The 21,601-nt window shown below is 39.3% G+C and overlaps 1 protein-coding gene across 7 annotated transcripts in view; it reads right to left on the reverse strand.

Moving 5' to 3' along the window:
• Nucleotides 1-16,378: 16,378 nt before the first annotated feature.
• LOC115223150 (BTB/POZ domain-containing protein 17-like) overlaps nucleotides 16,379-21,601 on the reverse strand; it is a 38,250-nt gene continuing 33,027 nt past the window's right edge. For 3 of the 7 annotated variants that reach the window (XM_036512148.1, XM_036512149.1, XM_029793577.2), the window contains exons 2-4: nucleotides 19,967-20,216; nucleotides 19,003-19,101; nucleotides 16,381-17,597 (exon numbers count right to left, since the gene is read on the reverse strand). In XM_036512148.1, coding sequence (XP_036368041.1) covers nucleotides 16,502-17,597; nucleotides 19,003-19,101; nucleotides 19,967-20,184 — 1,413 coding nt within the window. In that variant the 5' untranslated portion in view covers nucleotides 20,185-20,216 and the 3' untranslated portion in view covers nucleotides 16,381-16,501. Of the gene's footprint in view, nucleotides 17,598-19,002; nucleotides 19,102-19,966; nucleotides 20,217-21,550; nucleotides 21,570-21,601 lie in introns of those variants that run through there. The other 4 variants (XM_029793576.2, XM_029793575.2, XM_036512146.1 and 1 more) reach the window with 3 other exon arrangements.

Below are 21,601 nucleotides of genomic sequence, written 5' to 3' on the forward strand. Positions count from 1 at the left end.
TATATATATTAATATATTATTATATATAATAATATATATATAATACAAAAATGGGACTAGAACGCAAAACATCCGCGACAGTTAGGTGATACAAAATGGGTCAACAAAACATCCAGATAGACGATACAAAGCCACTCCTGCGCCTATACATATATAATATATATATATATATATATATATATATATATATATATATATATATATATAATTATATATATATATATATATATATATATATACATATAGTGGTACAGGACACCAAAAAACGTAGAACACAATCAGAAACGAAAACATAAAAACAAAAACATGGAAACGGACTTTTTTTCGAGTACAAGACATACAACACAAAGAACATTCCCCTTCTTCAGTTGCCCCTGTTTCGACTGCTCCGTGTTTCGAAGGCTTCTTTCAGTTTCCGTCTACTAAATCTACTCACGAGGCTTTGGTCAGTCTGAGGCTATTGTAGAAGACACGTGCCCGAGGTGCCACATAGTGGAACTGAATCTCGAAGCATGTGGTTGGGAAGCAAGCCTCTTACCACATGGCCACATGTAAATGCTCCATTATTGGCTCGTGATGATCGTTGTTGTCGTTTAGCCCCTGGTCTGCTTTGATTGTGTATGATGAAAGTCATTCCAGTCGTGACCACCCCATCATTTTTCTGTGTACAAGGAACGCTGGGCCCTGTGTCCTGTTTCATCGCATATATTAAAAAAAAAACGGTATGGTACGGTTGTGAATGGTTGGTTGACCGGATTTGAATGTCGATCACAATGGAACGATTCTTTAGATTATGTCGATCACAATGGGAATTCTAGTAGTGGTATCGGTGGTGTGGTGGTTAAGTAATTGTTGGTGACCAAGTGGTGGTGAATCTCGTAGCGATGGTGACATTCGTATCGAGAGTAAAGTGGGAAGGCTAAAGGAGTAGTGGTCACAGTGGTAGAGAAATTACTTTTGGAGGTGCCCCCACCCTTGTGTCAACATGACTGAGCAGTCCTAACACAAGAACAGTTAAACAACGAGGGGTATCCTATTATAGATCTACCTACCAGGACATATCATGTCTCCGCTTAAGTGAGGGCCGTACTGTACAATCCTGCATACCAAGATGAATTATTATAGGTGTAGTGTGACTGTGTCCGGTACTTTCACCACTGCTCGGCCTACTGCTGTACTCCTGTCTTTATGCAGAATATAGACACCCTTGCGGGTAACCATCACCCAAATACGATATGAACGATTCAATCTTAAACACTTTGTGTGCATAGGCAGAAGCACACGGCTTTGTGAGGCCGTTGTTCGGATGTTCCCTGAAATTAAGTATCCTTTGAGTATTTTGAGTTTTTCCAAATCCTAAATCTTGTGCTTAAAAACTCTCTGTTAACAGGGAAAGCAAGAGTCCTACTGGATTTTGACCCTGCTATTACATGTTCACTGTAACCATGGATTTTATGCAAGAATTAATCTACTAAGCTACCTCAGGACTCACAAAATGTAAAGCTACTAATCCGTTCAAATATATTTCATATAAGAATTGCAGGCCATTGGGGGACAGACTTCACCATTTGTTTTTATAAAAGGAAAACAATTCGAGGCTGTTTTAAACACAATTTCGCATTTTTGGGAGGTTCCATTTACCGTTCAATTGTTCTCCTTGAAACCTTTGATCTCAGTTTTCTTCTTAATCTTATTATGACTTACTTTCATTTCCTTCCAATCTTATTCAACTCTCACATAAATCTATTTTTCTTTGATTCATAAAGTTTCAAAGAGACTGGCTGTATGGTTTTGAAGCTTGCTTCCCGACCATGCGGTCTTGGGCACAGTCCCGCTTCACGGCACCTTAGGCAAGTGTCTTCTACTTTAGCCCCGGGCTCACCAAAGCCTTGTCAATGGATTTGGTTGGCGGAAACCGAAAGAAACTCAAGAAACTTGTCGTGTGTGTATCGTGCTATATATTCTATGTTCTGTAGAATGATACATTAAGGAGCCTTTTTTATGAGTTCCACCGGGTTAGTTGACTCCATGTATTGTGACTTAAGTATGTTTGTGTGTTTGTCCACCACCACCACCAACAACAACAACAACAACCATTGGCAACTGGTGTTTATTTGCTTACGTCCCCGTAACCTAGTAGTTCGGCAAAAGGTTCCGATAGAAAAAATACCAAACTTTAAAAAAAAAAACTGCTGGGATCGATTTGCTCGACCAAACTCTTTAAGTTAGTACCCCAGCATGGCCGCAGTCCAATGAGTGAAACAAGTGAAATGGGAAAGATAATTGTGGGGTGGTCGTGGGTTTAAGTGTTGGCTTATTTCCGGTCAGCCCTCATTAGACTGACCAATTAAGACATCGATGAGGTCACACTGACTGTGTAGTGGCTGTGGTGGTGGAGATGGTGTACGGGCTGCAGTTGTTATAGTTGCTCAACTCCAGGTCAGGCCTGATCGAACTGACACAAGATCAAATGCATACTAGCCGTCCGTGGCTATCCCGTCTTTTTATTCAGATAGTTTGACAGGGAATAGATAGACTGTGTACTGACTTTTTCCCCAGATGGTTAGGTGCTATTTGGCTGTTATTTCTAGCAGACTAAATAAGGGTTCCTTCTTGACACGAGATGACGGACACGATAGTGGTGTTGGTGGTGGTGTCGGTGGTGGTTGTGGTGGTGGTGGTTGTAGTCTATGTATGAGTGTTGATATAAGTTTAATAATGGTGAATATAGTATTGATTATTGATAATTTTGTAGCCGAGTTGTTGGCGTGGTTGTAATAGTTTGTAGTAGTAGTAGTAGTAGTAGTAGTAGTAGTAGTAGTAGTAGTAGTAGTAGTAGTAGTAGTAGTAGTAGTAGTTGTTGTTGTTGTTGTTGTTGATGCTGTTGATGCTGTTGATGCTGTTGATACTGATGGCTGCAGTACTGGTGGTGGTGGTGGTTGTGGTGGTGGTTGTGGTGTTGGTGGTGGTGGTGGTGGTTTTGGTGGTGGTGGTTGTGTGGTGGTGGGTGGTGGTGGTGGTGGTGGTTGTGGTGGTGGTTGTGGCGGTGGTTGTGGTTGTGGTGGTGGGGTGGTGTGGGGTTGTGGTGGTGGTGGTGGTGGTGGTGGTTGTGGTGGTGGTTGTGGTGGTGGTGGTGGTTGGTGTGGGTGTGGTGGTGGTTGTGGTTGTGGGGGTGTGGTGGTGGTGGTGGTGGTTGTGGTAGTGGTGGTGGTGGTGGTGGTTGTGGTGGTGGTGGTGGTGGTGGTGGTGGTGCCGCTGCCCCTACTGTGGCCCTTACTGCAGATCTTGATATTTCGCCCAGGGTCAACCTTGATCAAGAAAACCTTTGGTCAAATAAATTCCAGCAGTGACCATCAATGGTTTTCTCCTTCCATCAGGAAACATAGCGCCGCATAAGGCCAAAGTGTCCTTCGGCTGTATTAGCCAGTAAGACATAATTTGAGTTAGATTTCATTGCTATTTCGAGCAGGTGGTGCGACCACGTAGAGGCTCCTCGTTAGGTGATGGTCCTCCTTGGTGGGATGCGGTGAGTGCAGACGAAGCAATTTCGTAGTGGTGATAGGGGGGAGGGGGGTGTCGTGACTTCCGGCCACTCTCGCATCCAACCCACCCCCTTTCACTCCCCTCCCTTCTCACATCTTCAGCTGCGTCAATGTTTCGGATCATAAAGCCCAAAGAATTCTACTCTATACCAAACAACAACCAACACATTATAAGGAATAGGCATGTCGTAGTCGTCGTCGTCGTCGTCATCGTAATCATCATCATCGACAACAGCAGCAGCAATAACAGAGACCAAAGTTACACACACACACACACATATATGGTGTGGTGTGCGTGCATATATAATATATATATATATATATATTATATTAATATATATATATAGTCACACACACACGCATACATATGTGTATATATACACACATGTATGTATACAGTATATATATGTATATATGGTATGTATATATATGTATGCATTTATGTATACTTATATGTATGCGTGTGTATGTGTGTGTGTATATATATATATATATGTATATATATATGTATATATATTTTATATGTATGTATATGTATATATATATGGATATGTATATATGTATATGTATATATGTATATGTATATATAGATATATATATATATATATATATATATATAACACATATTATATATGTACACATTTATATATATATGTACACCACACACATATATAATATTATAATATAATATATATAATATATATATATATAGATATATATATATATATAATATATATATATATATATATACATATATATATGTATGTATATATTCTCGTCCTCCTGCCTAAATTTATTTAGACATTCTGTCATCGAGAGTAAAGATCAGTGATAAGACATTTCTCTGTATGTTGTTGTTGTTGTTGCTGCTGCTGCTGCTGTGTGTGTGTGTATTAGCGTATATGTGTGTTTTTTACATTTGCATATACTTACATAGATGCAAGCGTGGCAATGTGGTAGAAGTTTGCTTCTCAGCCACATGCTTCTGGGTTCAATCCCACTGTGGGGCACCTGGGCACCTTGGGCACTTTGGCGCAAATGTCTTCTGCTATAGCCTCGGCTGACCATAGTCTTCTGAGTGCAGCTTTAGACTGAAATTGAATGAAGCCCGTCGTATATATATAATATATATATATAATAATATATATATATATAATATATATACACACACAGTGTGTATGTGTGTAGTGTGTATGTGTGTGTATGTGTGTGTGTGTATGTGTGTGTGTGTGTGTGTTGTGTTGTGTGTGTGGTGTGTGTGTGTGTATGTGTGTGTTTGCTTGCCCCCGCTCCTGCTTGACAACTGGTGTTGAGGTGTTTAGGTCCACATAACCAAGCGGTTCGGCAAAGAACCCGACAGAATAAGTACTAAGCTTATATATAAAAAAAGGACTGGGGTGGATGCATTCGACTAAAAATTCTCGAAGGCGTTGCCCCAGCATGGCCACAGTCTAATGACTGAAACAAATAAAAGGCAAAAGGTAATACGTAGACACATAAAGACATATAAAAGTATATTGAATACGAATTTTTTTGATTTACTGAAATTTTCTCCTGCTTCCAAAGAAGGTCAAACAATCGCCTGGTGGCAGCTGGGATGAACTACAAATAGGAACGGGAGATAATATCAAGTATTAGGAAATAACGGACATACCATTAAAGGAAAAAAAATTCTCGTGTCTTGAGACAAGAGGACAACTAAGGTCTGCATCAGAAGGCGTCATCAGCTGCCTTTACTTTGACTTCAACAGACCAAGAACGGGCGCTTGGAACCTGAAGGGTCAGCAAGTGAAGTGAAGGTGGTCCCTTAGACTAGTCGCTGTTTACGCCTTCACGAGAGAGGGGCAGCCAGATTTCTTCAGAGGTTTGGAGGTTTTCCTTGGGACGTTATGCTCTTTAATGTTAGTTGATGACTGGAACGCCATCTTGGACGCACACCTGGATAGGGTGGGACTAGCTAATAGGAGTGGGGAATAAGAGCCCCACAAACCTGCTCAGCCACTTCCAGTTGGCTGACAGGTACCGACTAAATTTCCCGAATGCGCCAATGTGGACATGGGCGAACTGCATCGGGTGTTCCAGTTTGTATCTAGATACAGTAGTTTGTAGGCCTGTAAATAGAAGTAGTATGCATTGCCCACGTTTTAAATTGTCGGCTACACGGACCATAAATTTGTGATCTGTACGGTCGACATAGATAAGATTCATATACAGGGCCCCGGATATTAGAAGCTGAACGCGTCGTTCCAGGCGCGCCAAGCTTTCAGAGTCCGGGTTAGCAAGTTAGTCCATTGAGAGTTGGCGGGCGCAATGGTCGACAACCGTTTGTGGATCGTCCTGAAAATGGCTATTAGAGTAGAAGCGGTAAGTTTTAGTAAGGAAATAGCGTTAGAGGAATCTAGGGTAGAGGGAGACCTAGTTAGGAAGTTAGAAGAGGCGCTTAGGAAAGGCATAGCGACCGACGTGCTAGCAGCAAGATTGGCTCTTGATCAATTCTTCAATGCCAAGCACGAAGGTTGCGTTGTCAGAGTTAGGGCGCGTGCACTGAGACAGGAGGAGACAAAAGCCATTCGATGATCCGGGTGACAGAGGCGCTACGTGGAAACAAAACAACAATTCAGTTTTTGGCGAGCTGTGATGGGCGCATGATAACCGAGTCCAAGCAGACGTGTGCGGAATTTCAGCGGTACTTCGTTGAACTGTATTGAGGCACGCGGTGGTTTCTGGGACAGTGGTAGATTTCACCTCCTAGCTCAGTGGCATGCCGCGCCTCTCGCCAGCAATGCGGAGTTCCGCGAAATGTCGATAACAGCCGAGGATATATGGGACGCGATGAATGCCTGCGCGAGAGAGGTTTCCGGGGCGGGATGGTCTGCCCTTTGAACTTTATTTTCATATGCCAGACTTCTTTGGTGGTCTGTTGGCAGACGCCTACCACAACTGGCAGCAGAATGGGAGAATTGCCAGTGTTCTGAGCCGTGGAGTGGCGGTGCTGTTGAGGAAGGACCCGAACAAAGGGGGGCCAAATTGATAATCTTTGGATTATAACTTTCCCGAGAGGGAAAGGCAATTTTCCTCTGCCTGGTGGCTATAGCGAAAAAGATAGAGTGGTGGGAGGGGATGGGACGAGTTCACCGACCCTGTCCTTCAACTGGTACTCGTTTTATCGAGCCCCAAAAGAATAAAAAGTAAAGTCGACCTCGGCGGAATTTGAACTCAGAACGTAAGGACGGACGAAATGCCGCCTTGTATTTTCCCCGACGTGCCAACGATTCTCTGCGTGTGTGTGTTTGTGTGTGTGTGTAGTGTTGTGTGTGTGTATGTGTGTGTAGTGTGTGTGTGTATGTGTGTGTAGTGTGTGTGTGTATGTGTGTGTGTATGTGTATGTGTGTGTGTGTATATGTCCATCTGTGTGTGCGCGTGCACTCGTGACGGAAGTGGATGATGAACGCTAAAGATGTGTTAGTCATATTGACGATTCATTGAGGACTGTCAGCTGTTGCTGCTGTTGCTCATGATGATGATGATGATGATGAGGATGATGAGGATGAGGATGATGATGATGAGGATGATGATGATGATGAAGGGGGAGAAGAAAGATGATAAACATTTGATGCAGTGTCTTTCGTCACCTGTCCGTCACTTGAGCCGGAAAATAGTAGAGCGTGGCTAAGTAAACAGATTAGGTGTGTGTGGAGGGGCGAGTTGGAAGGTGGTAGTAGTAGTAGTAGGAGGAGGAGGAGGAGGAGTGGTGGTGGTGGTAGTGGTAGACAGCAGCAGCAGCAATAGTTGTTCTTGTTGAGTTGATGATCTCTAATTAAGCAGGCGTATAATCACAAGCGTTCCGGTCGTGACCATGCTGCTGATTCGTTAAGCCATCCAGTAACTCGTGCATCTTTATTTTCGATGTAGTCCGAGATAAAACCTTGTTTTTTTTAAAAAAGACATTGGGGAATGATTTGAGGAATGACTGGGTGTTGTTTCTAGCAGGCCGAGCTAAACATAGAGAAGCCCACATCAGAATTTGACTAATAGTAGTAGTAGTAGCAGCAGCAACAATATCATCATCATCAGCAGCAGCAGCGCAGCAGCAGCAGCAGCAGCAATAAACTGTTTCTTAATGAGCCACAAGAACTCAAAGACAATGGAGGTGGATACAAAACAAGAAGGGTTTACATAAGAAATATTTTAATCAGAATGGGAGGCAGTGCCCAATAAACTTTGCCAAGGTCTCTGACACTCGTGGGAGGTAGGAAAGTATCTTGGCTCGAATGCTTGCAAGAGTAGTCTCTGTTAAAAGCACTCAAGGAGCCAGGGTGACGCATTAAGTCTACCGCCCAACTGGAAGGATTCGAACAGAAGGATTCCATGAAAGGATTCGAAATTAGAACTCGAAGAGATGAGACAAACCTGATCACCTCAACAAAAGATCTGCTGTCTTATTTGTAATCACAAAAAAAAGATTGCGTTTGTTTGGGCCCAGAATTATGAGTTGTGCATCAGTTAGTTTTAAGAGGAGAAGAATTTGTGCAATATCATCATCTGCATTCTTTTGCGCTGATTCTTTTGGATCCAGAAGTAAGACAAGCGTGAAAACGGTTGGAGATAAAACTGGAAGTTGGTGTGGCCAGAGACTTTGCGAAAACAGTTCACGAAGATTCTCTCCGATATTTCTGTCAGAGATGATTCCCTTAGCAATCTTCTAGTTTTTACCACTTTGACAATGAGATTATGTGGACCTTATCTGTCAACAATGAGAACAACAGAACTAACAGAAAAGTATTCCCTACACAAAAAGGATACTTTTCCCATATAGAAAGAACACTTTGGGCAATCGCTGGCAAAAATACGATGAAAATGTCAGAGACAAGACTGATATCCTCTCCAGAAGGGAAGCTATTGAAAACTGCCTGGAGGAAGACCACGTACAAGCAGTTTTGAATGGTGTAGACCCTAAGCCAGGGCAGACGGAGGAGTTCTTTAAAGACATATGAGACATCGCGTAGTATGTTGAGACGGGCAAACAGCACGGCACAGTGGGGCTTAAGTGTCACATCAAAGGGAAGGAGAGGAAAACTACCACTTTCACGAGCTGTCAGAGGACTTCACCTTTTTACCAACTTGAATCGAACACCGAATGACTGGAATGCCACAATGGGTGCCATCAAGTGGTGATGGCAGCGGAGAAATATTGAGAAGTGTCCAGAACCAAAACCCCCTTTAATTGCGAACTGAGCCGGGATAACCCTCGAGATCCAACTGTCGACATCTATGACCCTACTACGTCGCCCTTTTGCTTTGAGGGTGGGATGTCGATTTGTGTGACGGTGCCAACAGAGACTCGAATATACTGATCCAGAAGTGTCTCGATAGAGTATTTGTTTGCACAACAGGAAGGAATGGTGTGGAGCATCCACAGTTTCGGTTGTTGTTCTTCACAGCCAATTTAAGAAAAAATCACAGAGAGAAACCTCGCTATTAGAAACTAAATACATCATTCATCGATGAGGAAAGCCGAATTCAGGAACTGCTGAAGAAAGAATTGATGGGGAAGATCGTCCAAAGCTAGTGGTGACACTGTCTGAAGAGAGTGGAGTTGATAAAGCTTAGTTGAACAAAAGAAGTGATTAGAAAAGGAACCGTCGCAGACGGCCTTGCAGCGAAAATAGCATTTGGACGTTTCTTCGGCGTGAAATACGAAGGTTGCGTTGTCGTAATAAACCTGTGCAGTCTTCCAAGTGGGGAAGCGAAAGTTAATTGATGCGTCCTGGCGGAAGAGATGCGATGTGGCAACTAAAACTTCGGTGTTTTACGACCGACGCGTATCATTCAACTGCAGACAGAAGTTTCCCAGTTGTGGGGAGGCTCTGGAAGCGGATCTATAATGGTCTTCCAAGAGCTTCTTTTGCATTTCTTTAGGAGGATTGCCGAGAATTCTTCAGGGCCTGTGGCTGAGTTCAAGCTCATTTCATTAATGGCTGATACTACATCAGTTTCCACTGTTTTAAAGTAATCAATAATTACCATTTCTTTGTGTAGAGCTGTGGTAGCGAAGACCGTATCAGGCACAGCTAGCGTCCCAACGGGGATGTAAAAACCATATTTGTTTTGTACATTCAGTATTTCACTGAACCTCTGGGAGTTTAAAGTCGGTGAACCATCTTCCTCGAACAGTGGCCATGTATTAAAGCAGACTCTATATACGGCTTTAAGGTTTGTCTTTACATTTTTGACAGCCCTGGCTTCTTTCTCCGTTTTGTCCTTTTCATGGAAGTGTTTGAGTTCATTTTTGACCTCAAGCAATGTTTGTTTGGGTTAGGATCCTTTGCTATTCTTTAGAGACCCATTTAGACGGTTTAAGATTTTGATCATCGTCTCATGGGAATTACATCGTCCCATGGGAATTACATTTTTCTATTGGTACGACGTTCACTCTGGATCCAACACCTGAAAGACTTATTGACATATAATTAAGTAATATGCATAATACGAACAGAAACACATCAGATTCTGTGTGTGTGTGTGTGTCTGTGTGCGTGTATCAGAGTTAATGGAAATGGCTAAGTGTAACCATCCAACTACAAACGGGAATACTTCGGATAACGGCGGCGGGTTAACTAACCCGGTGATATATATGTAAAAAATAGGAATTTTTATTTTTAGCGATTTCTGCAAATTTTTAAAATTTCCATCCGGTTACATTATATTTGTCGTTTTCATTGTAATCACACTATGTGTTCGCTTGTCTGTCCTTGTAATGTCCCCTCTGTGTTAGGCCCTGTGTGGCCAATAAAAGAAATCGTGACAACAAGGTCAAGGTGAGCTCTGATTGGTTGTATGCAAATGAGTTCATTACTGGGGTCCGGAACTCTCGTGGGAAAAAATTTCGTGTCCCTGCATGACTACAGTCTAATGAATGAATGAAACAAATAAAGTAAAAAAAAAAAAAAACTAAAACAATAATATGAATATGTATTCATGGTGAATACTACCTGCATCTGTTCGTGGTGGAGCACGTCCTTTAAAATACCTTTTTCTTTACTGCCCACAAGGGGCTATACACAGAGAGGACAAACAAGGACAGACAAACGGATTAAGTCGATTGAATCGACCCCAGTGCGTAACTGGTACTGATTTAATCGATCCCGAAAGGATGAAAGGCAAAGTCGACCTCGGCAGAATTTGAACTCAGAACGTAGCCGCAGACGAAATACCGCTAAGCATTTCGGCCGGCGTGCTAACGATTCTGCCAGCTCACCGCCTTTCTTTAAAATATCGAAGTGGAATGTAGCCGTAAAAAGGCTGAAAAAGATTGTCTCGGGACGATTGTGTGGTGCACCTGAGCACTGTATACAATAATTTCATTATTATCAAATGGCGAAAAGAAATGCTTACTTTAATGCAGAAAGCCCACTTAACTTCAAGACAAGTTCCATTAAAGTAAATGGGAGTAAACTTTAACTCTTTCACTCAAGGACCCGACCCATTATTACTGACAATAAATGCCAGGTTGAGAAGAAATAACTTCATTTTTATCTGTTGTCAACACTTTTGATTCATAAAACAAAACGCAGAGGTAGGCAGTTACTTCCCTTTAATTTAAGGACTTATTGAGTTTTCTCCCTTACAACAGTCCCCATTTAATAATTTTCATTTCCTACGTCATGTCAGGATATGTTGAAATATTCTTCTTGCTGTCATACAGACGTGCATTCAGTCATTCATTTATACATACATACAAGTAAATATACGTGTGGCTGAGTGGTAAGTAGCTTGCTTACCAACCTCATGGATCTGGGTTCAGTCCCACTGTGTGGCACCTTGGGCAAGTGTCTTCTATTATAGCCTCGGGTCAACCAAAACCTTGTGAGTGGATTTGGTAGATGGAAACTGAAAGAAGCCCGTCGTATATATGTGTATATATATATGCGTGTCTGTGTTTTTCCCCCACAACATCGCTTAACAACCGATGGTGGTATGTTTACGTCCCCGTAACTTAGCAGTTCGGCAAAAGAGACCGATAGAATAAGTACTAGGCTTACAAAGAATAAGTCCTGGGGTCGATTTGCTCGACTAAAGGCGGTGATCCAGCATGGCCGCAGTCAAATGACTGAAACAAGTAAAAGAGTAAAGAGCAAAGAGAGTATCTTTTATACTCATTTTGAATGTGAAATGATAGAGTTACAAAAAGACTCACCAACACTTTACAACCTTTGACCTTCAAATGATGCTGTCTCCTTTCTCTACCTTTCTAGCACTATTTCTATGGCTTGAACTTGCTAGATACAATACAGTGCTCACCCACAGCAACCTTCAAACACATACCTATTCTATTCTTATTACTTCTACAGGGTCTCACCTGACGAATTTAACTACCAGGTGCAATCTTTTCTTCTCAGCACATTAACCCTTCTCATCAACATTTTTTCCTGTCAGGTGTTGGCTTATGATATTTAAACTGAACAGTCATATCAACCTCAAAGGGTCTGCATAGCTTGTAACCCGTTGGACGCTTCCTCCTCAATATCCTCATCACTGAAAAGAATTCATCATCATCATCATTGTTTAACGTCAGCTTTCCATGCTAGCATGGGTTGGACGATTTGACTGAGGTCTGGCAAACCAGATGGCTGCACCAGGCTCCAATCTGATCTGGCAGAGTTTCTAACTTCTGGATGCCCTTCCTAATACCAAATTAAAGAACATGTTGCAGCAAACCAATAGTTATTTACCTAGTTTTAAGAACAATAACCCAAATTTCATGGTTTTGAAGCCATGGAAACAGCATAAGAAAATAACCGCATTGCCTTAATATCTCAACACACACATACAAACACATATTGAATAAAAACAATAAAACAAAACAAAAGAATATTCAAATTTTTAATAAAATACATTTCATTCATGCAGAAGAAATATTTCAGGACTTGGAATGAAGCCATTTTAATAAGGGCCCAGATACTGGACAGACAGGAATTACATGATCAAGTCAAACACCTTTACTCAGATTTTGGATGTTCTTGGGGGCTGATTTTTTTTTACCTCATTACTTTACAGAAAAATCTCTTTCACAACAGAATTTCTGACATCCTTGTCATGTATAATTTGGGGAGTAGGTTATTTTATATTTTAATGGTGCAGTCAGAAGAAATAGGGTAGCACAATGATTTTTACCACAGACCAGTGACTGGAGAAGAGAGGAGGAGGAAAGAAATGTGAATGAAGCTTGCTGCTGAAGGAACAAGTTTGACAAAGATATTGAATTTTCTATTGTCAGACTGAAGAATTCATCTGAATAAGTTGCAATAGACTGGATTCTACTAAAAGTATCCAATGGGTTTCCGGCAGAATTAACCTGGGTGGCACATTGGGTATACTACCCAAGAGCAGATACAAATCACCTAATGGGATTCTGCACAGTTTTTGTCTGCCGAGTTTCACTTCTCAGGTGTTATTCGACTCAAAGCAATGAGAGAAGACATTTACTGAAAGGGCCAAGTGGTTGAAACAAACATACAACCACATATGTATATATGTATGTAATATATGCACATATATATACACACATGTATACATATATATGTATGTGTGTGTGTATGCGCATATGTATATATGCATATATATACATGTATACACACACACATATCATCATCATCATCATCGTTTAACGTCCGTTTTCCATGCTAGCATGGGTCGGATGGTTCGACCGGGGTCTGGGAAGCCAGGAGGCTGCACCAGGCTCCAGTCTGATCTGGCAATGTTTCAATGTTGACTTTAAAGAGACTTGTCAAACTTAAGAATTCATCATCAAAATTATTAGGAGTAGCAATTGAACTAGTTTTCTAAATATTTCTGCTCTGAATTCAATACTCTTACATTAAATTACCAATAACTATGTGTGCACATGTACATATTTATAAATATCATATACACACATATATACATAAACATGTATATACATTAATTCATATAAAATGCAGAGTTTTATTTTGAGATTACTAGTATTAACAATACTCGCCAAAAATCCAGACTGGAGTTGTAGTGCTCCAAGTGTGCATAGAGTGTGGATCCGGAGGAAGACACTAGAGTGTGTTCCTCTAGTTTCTGCTTGCATTGCCTCCGTTCAAATTAAGAAGTGAAATACATTAATACATATTCATATATATACTTACACACACACACATATATATATATATATATATATATGATGCAGCACGGATTTTTGTCAGTGAACAGGTCGCAGTGTTATAGCAACGAAAATATTTTGACAAATTAAACTTAAATGTTGAAGTGAATCGAACGGCTTTTGTGTGTTTCTTAAATGGCTTACAAACACCTTCCACGCTGCAATTGTTTTCGTTCCAGCACACGATCTCAGATCAAATCACTTGCTATGCAAGTACATCTCCGTAATATATATATATATATATATATATACATACATCTACATACACATGCACATACAAATACATATATATATATATATGTTCATTTCGCTTAGATATTGCAAGACTAATGACCTGATGTAGGACTCAATACATGTATGTTTCAGAACATAGTGTTCGATAGAGTTTAAAGTATAGAATAAGAAAAAGAAACGATATAGGGAAAACAATGGCTATCTTATGAACTTCATAGGCTTACAGCTGGGGGGGGGGGGGGGACACATACGCCACGAAACTGGGAAACCGGGCCCATGAACCTGGCTAGGCTTTAAAAAGGGGACATTTATTATATTTTTATTATAAGTTTGTAGTTGGAGGATGGGGTGGGGACAATCAATTAAATAAATACCAGCGAAGGTAAGATTCCCTTTTTATTAACCCCAGAACAAAAACAAGCAAAGTAGGCCTCTGTGTAATTTGATCTCAGAGCGTAGGGGTTAGGAGGGAATAACGACGAATACAATAAGGCAATACTTTACTATCTTTGACTTCTCTGCCTCTTTAACAAAATTACTAATACTACTTATAATAATAGTAATAAACTACTAATACTACTACTTTTAAAAATAATTGTACTAGATTAAATATTTTTCTAATATAGACACACAAAGCCATAAATATTGGTTGAGGGGTAGGTACAGTCGAACAAATACATAAGGTGGGCCATATGACCCAGAAATGGATGATAGCAACATTTGTATATTTTTAGGGGATTTAATTATGACACCCTGAGTGCAAGACACCAAGAACAAGAAAGCTATTGACCCAGTATACTAATAGGCTGCTTTAGTACTTTTTTTGTATTATAGTTTGAATATCGATTTTTGATTTTCTTTTGGTGACAGACATTGGATGTGCCATGGGTGACGTAAAAAGAAAATAGTCTAGGCAAAGGCAGAAAATGTTGATTGACCCATCACTGTTTTAGATGAACCTCCAAAATGTGATTGATGCTTCTATTTTTTTGATTCCAGGAGGATGTAAAAGATAAAGTTGGCCTCAGCAGAATTTGAACTCAGATTGTAAAGTGAGCAAACTAAATGTAGCAGAGCATTTTGTCCTGTGCGTTGCTGATTTTTTCCACCTCGACTGCCTTACTACTGACAGAGGCCTTTCAAGCATTGCCACAAAACCAAATACTTGTAAAGGAGGAAGACAGTCAACTGAATGTTTTCTCCTTATATTACTGGTATTTCTTTTAATTTGTTTTATCAACCTCAGAAGGTTAAAATGAGTCAAATTTGACAGGGTTGGGGTTCAGCATTTATACAATGTAAGGTACTTTGTTTAACAATTTATAGTTTCTTATTTCTTTATTGCCCACAAGGGGCTAAACATAGAGGGGACAGACAAAGGGACTAAGTCGATTACATCGACTCCAGTGCGTAACTGGTGCTTAATTTATCGACCCCGGAAGGATGAAAGGCAAAGTTGACCTTGGTGGAATTTGAACTAGTAACGTAACGGCAGATGAAATACCTATTTCTTTGCTACCCACAAGGGGGTAAATATATAGGGGACAAACAAGGACAGACACACGGATTAAGTCGATTACATTGACCCCAGTGCATAACTGTACTTGATTTATCAACCCTGAAAGGATGAAAGGCAAAGTCGACCTCGGCGGAATTTGAACTCAGAACGTAACGGCAGACGAAATACCGCTATGCATTTCGCCTGACATGCTAATGCTTCAGCCAGCTCGCTGCCGTAACATTTTATAGTCTCTGCCACTCAGTCAACCTAATAATAAAAATAACAATAACTCAAAAATTATTTGCATCATTCACACAGAATCATGACAAAAATAAAAAAAGAAAAAAAATGGTGACTTCACTCAGAATAAATAAAATTACAAAAGAAGGATTATCTCAATATTTTCTACAAAATCTGTTTTTATGACAAAAGAGCAGGTTTAACTTTGATAAATATCATTTCATATCTACACTGAAAAATGAATATGTTTTGTTTTTTTGTTTAAATCTGAATTTTAAAAGAAATCATATGAAAAATGTTTTTTCACAGCCAAGAGGAGAATATCAAAAAGAGGGGATAGGAAAAAAAAAGAAAAATCTCCCTTTATTTTGTTTCAATTATTTAGTTTCTTTTGTTACACACATACACACATACATACATGCATACATATGTATATGTGTGTATTTATGTATATATGTGTGTGTGTGTGTATATATATATATATATACATATATATATACATATATACATATATATATACATATATATATACATATATATATACATATATATATACATATATACATATATATATATACATATATACATATATATATATACATATATACATATATATATATATATATATGCATACATACACACATATATATGCATATATGTAAACACACACACACACACACACATATATATATACATATATATATATATATATATATATATATATGCAAACACATACACACATGTTATTCTGTCACAATACATGAAAGGTATCTCAGCAAAGCATAGGCAAATGTATCTCTAGTTATTAAAATTCTGTGAGGTCTGTATAACCTTCTGTACTTTTATAAAAATACTTCCTACTAAATTTCCATCGATGAGATACACAGAATCCTTTTGCGTCAACAATTTCAAGGGTATCACATTCTCAACCACAGCCCCGCAGCTGTCTCGACTAAATGTGTGGGCCCCGTGGTAGGTGTACACGACATACTCCAAGTCTTTCTTTTTACCATAGAATACTATTGTGAACTCTACTTTAAGGGCCAGATCTGGTGTCACCGTACAGTCTATGTTCATCATGGTCATGTCTGTCTGACGACCAAGATAACGTCCGTATAACGAGTACGCACTGAAGTAGCCCTTTGAGAAGAATTCCACACGGAAAGTAAATTTCTTAACAACTGATCGAGAGGGAGCAGCATAAACAATTGGAACGTCAAACATAGCATCGATTTTGCTGTTAATTTTGGTTACTTCCCGGTACTTCTGAAGACCAATTTTGCAACAAATTGAATATGAGTCATCCGTGTAATTTCGGTAAGGTTCTTTGCCTATATCAGTAAGAACATCAGACGAAAGTGAATGGTAGCGATAAGCTGCGTTTAATGGTGGACTGAAAATGTCTGGGTTATTACGACACAAATTGGAAGACTCAATGTCCAAGAGTTGGCGTGGTGTCATCATACTAAAGCGTAACAGCGGAATTATTTTTGCCAAATTATCTTCAGTTTTTTCTAGTCGGCTTTCAGAAACCACCAGCCATTTCTCAACCTCCTTCCAGAGAGCAGCTTCACTGCTAACAAGAAGCTCAGAGTTTTTCAAGAACTCTTCAACTTCAGAGTCAGAAACGTCCAGCCAATCAGCTGTGCGAAGAATAAGGTCAAAGTTTGATGTGATGAATTTCAAGCAGTTGGCTGCCAACTCATCCTGGTTAGTCATTTTGGCATACTGGTACCACGTCAGAGTCCTGTTAGTGTCTGGTGATTCCACAATGTGTCGCAGCATATAATCCACACAAGACTTACGCAAACTAGACAGAGAGTATTTATCCGCAAGCAAGAGAATTGGAAGGGTCGTGTCTGTTGTAAGTTCCACTTTGCCACAATAAATATACCTGGAAAACATGGAAAATAAAAGAGATGATAAAACGAAACTGAGACGTATCAATGACAATAACAACAACATCATCAACAAGGGAACAGAAGTGGGAAACTTCAATTTATTTCAATTGAATTTAAACTTAATTGTAATTCGAATTTAATTATAGCCATGAAACGTACGTAGTGCTTTTACTTATTATATTATATTTATCATTCTTTTTATACTTTCTGAAAAAAAAAAATCTATATATTATATATTATATTAATTATATTTATATTATTTGTTATTTATGTATTGGTTTATTGTCTATCACTGTTTGAGTTGCCTAATAGTGGTTTTATCTCTAATTCATATTTTATATATCTATACTGTGAAATTTGATTTATTACTAAATCTAATTTTCCATGTAAGTTTGGAGCCATACTCCCTAATATTATTATATATATATAAAGTTAATCCAAACATGAAAACACAACAACGCGAGGACGTGGAACAAATATAGTATTATTGGACGCTCAGGAAAGAAGGAAAGAAGGAGGGTTTAACGTTTCGAGCCGAGCTCTTCGTCGGAAACATAGGAGAAGGAAAGATCCAGAGAAGGGAAGACAGAGGAAAAAAAATCGCCAACGGTACACACGCGGTCACACATACATATATACATACATATATATATATATATTTGGCTTTATTACTAGATATACATCATACATCAACCTACTGCTGGTCACTCATCTGTAAAGTAAAAATAAAAGTTGTTTGTGGCAGACAGTAAGAAACGAAGCAGTCAGAGTTATCTCCCTTGTATAAGAGCATATTTTCCACATCTGCGGTGTTATGTGACTCGAATGGATGATTACGTGGTCTGCCGTCCACCGACATCAGAAATACATCGACACCAGAAATACATCGACACGTCAAGGACAGAACTTCTGTATGGTTACTCAGCCTTTTAGAGTTATTAGCCAAATCTCCATCACATTACGCTTTAGCTTCTTCAAAAAAGAAAAAAGCGCATTGGATAGTTCTAGATACACTATATCCTCAAACAGGCGGTGAGCTGGCAGAAACGTTAGCGCGCAGGGCGAAATGCTTAGTGGTATTTCGTCTGTCGTTACGTTATGAGTTCGAATTACGCCGAGGTTGACTTTGTCTTTCATCCTTTCGGGGTCGATAAATAAAGTACCAGTTTCGCACTGGGGTCGATGTAATCGACTTAATCCCTTTGTCTGTCCTTGTTTGTCCCCTCTATGTTTAGCCCCTTGTGGGTAGTAAAGAAATATATATCCTCAAACAGATTGTTCATGTCTGACTGGGGGAAGGAGCTAAAAAAAAAACATCAACAATGCTAAGACATCTGCTAACAAGGATAAAATGGGAGACCCTATTTGATGTATTCAATCAAGGTTTTACTTATTTACTTCAAGAATTGGCCAAAAACTGGAATACACTCATCAGTTTCATTTAATTCGATCTCAGGTTGACGAGATTCTCTCCATCGCTCTTCGTTTAACATTGCACTGAAAGAGAAAGAAAAAGGGAAAATTAACACCAAATACAATAACACTGTGAGGTACTGAGTATTTTATGTTTTTTTAGTCTGTTGGTTCGAGGAGCACAACTATTCAACTCCATTCCGGTACATGTCAGAAATCTATCAGGATGCAGTGTGGAATCATTCAAATTGCAGCTGGATAGATACTTAAGCACCATTAGAGACGAACACCATCTCCCAGGATATACACAACGAGCACAAACTGACTCAAACTCACTCCTACACATGTCAAAATTAAACAGAGAATACAACCTGGCAACCACACCAGACTCTGAGGGTGGAGTCTTCGACTTGGCCTGAGCATGGACTCAAACTCAAATGAAATGAAATGAAAATGTAATAACACATGTAGATGCATTCAGGGTGTCTTAGAGGATAATAACATCATTTTTCTCAGTTGAGAAATAATCCTGGCAAGTTAGTAGAATCCAGTTTGATAATATGAATATAATAATAATAATAATGAAATTATTGTATACAGTGCTCAGGTGCACCACAACTTGTCGAAAGTGCATATAAAGTGAGATGCATGTGCCTGGTGTACCCTTATCAGACGGGTAGTCATGATGGGTATACTGGGCTTTGAATATTTTACTCCAGTGTCACTTTGATGGCATGCACTGCTCTCTCACTCAATTATAATAATAATAATAATAATAACATTGAAAAATACTTTGGGATGAGAACCCAAGTTCGAAATTTCCCCAAGACACCCGAAGAAGGCTGGAGGGTATATCAGCTGAAACATTGTGTTAACAACCAGCAAGATGAGGACAAATATCTGTCGAATGTAAATAATGTAAATAATGAACAAATTACTCGTTACTTACTTGAAGACTTCACTTGCTGTAACTAACAGAAATTTGTGGGCATAATAAACATCACCACAGATGTTCAACCGAATGTCACTGAAATGAGGACTATTGAAGAGTTCTTCAAAACGGTTGGCCACTGCACATTCATCTTTTACCATTTCTGCAGTAGGGTTCACCAACTCATCGCAGATTTTGTCATCACAGCGTGCAGACTTATGAGGTGATGACGACATTTTAACTTTTCGCAACCTAAGCAGCCAATTACCTGTAAAATAAAATCAAGAAACAAAGGTTTATCTTTTGTTAAACAAATCGTGAAAAAAAAAAAAAAAAGAGAGAAAAAATTAAAAACTGTCATCAAATGAAAAGGAAATATAGCACCATGATCTGTTTATTTTACACACATACATAAGGGATGGCTGGTGTTAAGAAGGGCATCCAGATGTACACACCATATGTAAACACCAGATGTAAACACCATGCCAAAAACAGACACTGAAGCCTATTGCAGTCAAACCATCCAACTCACGCTAACATGGAAAGTGGACATTAAACAGTGATGATGACCACAACGACGTTGATGATGATGATATATATATATATATATATATATATATATATATATATATATATATACACACACACACACATATATATATATACATCTTCATCATTAATATCAGTTTTTTTTCTCCCATGCTGGGTGATTAGCCAAAACTGTACTTATCAGAGTGGCAGTATGGAAAGTGTTGCAACAGCTTCCTACCGTCAGTACGCTTTCCATACAAGCCACTCTGACGATCACAGACTTACACAATCACCTAATTGCTTAATTTGTGTGTAAAGCTGAGTGTTAAGATCAGCTGAAATGGATCTATAATACTGCGTCCTACATAGATTAACATACTCTCTTGAGAAACGAGTTCCTAAAAGGGTAATTCTGTCAACAAATCTAAGTTTTTCAACTCACTGTATGTGTGTAAGGGTCAGCTTTATGCTGTTCCCTGTAAGGAACATTCCCCTGAGGGTTTTCTCTCTATTGTGAATGGTCACATACACACACGCACATTAAATGCGTGTATGTGTGTGTGTAGGTGTGTGTGCATGTTGTTGTTGTTTAACCCCAGGTTAAACCAAATTAAACTAATTTATGATCAAAGTCATTCTACCCAAGACGATCATATAAATTTTTTTTTTCAGGCATAATATATCATGGATTACATCAATGAATGTGTCCATTAATTTTTCAAGGCAGAAATACGTGATTTGAGTGAGACAAAGATGCAATCTTTAGCAGGCTGAGTGACCACATTGAGGCTCTCTCTCCTTGGCTTATGGCCATGAGAAGGATGCCTCATTGGCCTTCAGAAAATTAAGACATCTATGTATGTGAGAGTATATAAATGTACTACAGTGTGTATGTCTACATATGTGTGTGTGTGTGTGTGTATGTGCACATGTGTGTTCCATTTTGCTAGATAGTTGGTGCATGTAGGCTGTAAGCCGAATCATGGCTCTTGATCATAGGAGGAACAGTAACAACAACAATTTGGTGATAGAAAGGTTAAGGGTGGTCAGCTACTTAGAAGAGAATCCTACCCATAACAGACTATGAATACATAACATGTAATAAACATGTTCATTCAGTTG

This window comes from Octopus sinensis, linkage group LG22 (genome assembly GCF_006345805.1).
Source record: "Octopus sinensis linkage group LG22, ASM634580v1, whole genome shotgun sequence".
NCBI lineage: Eukaryota > Metazoa > Mollusca > Cephalopoda > Octopoda > Octopodidae > Octopus > Octopus sinensis.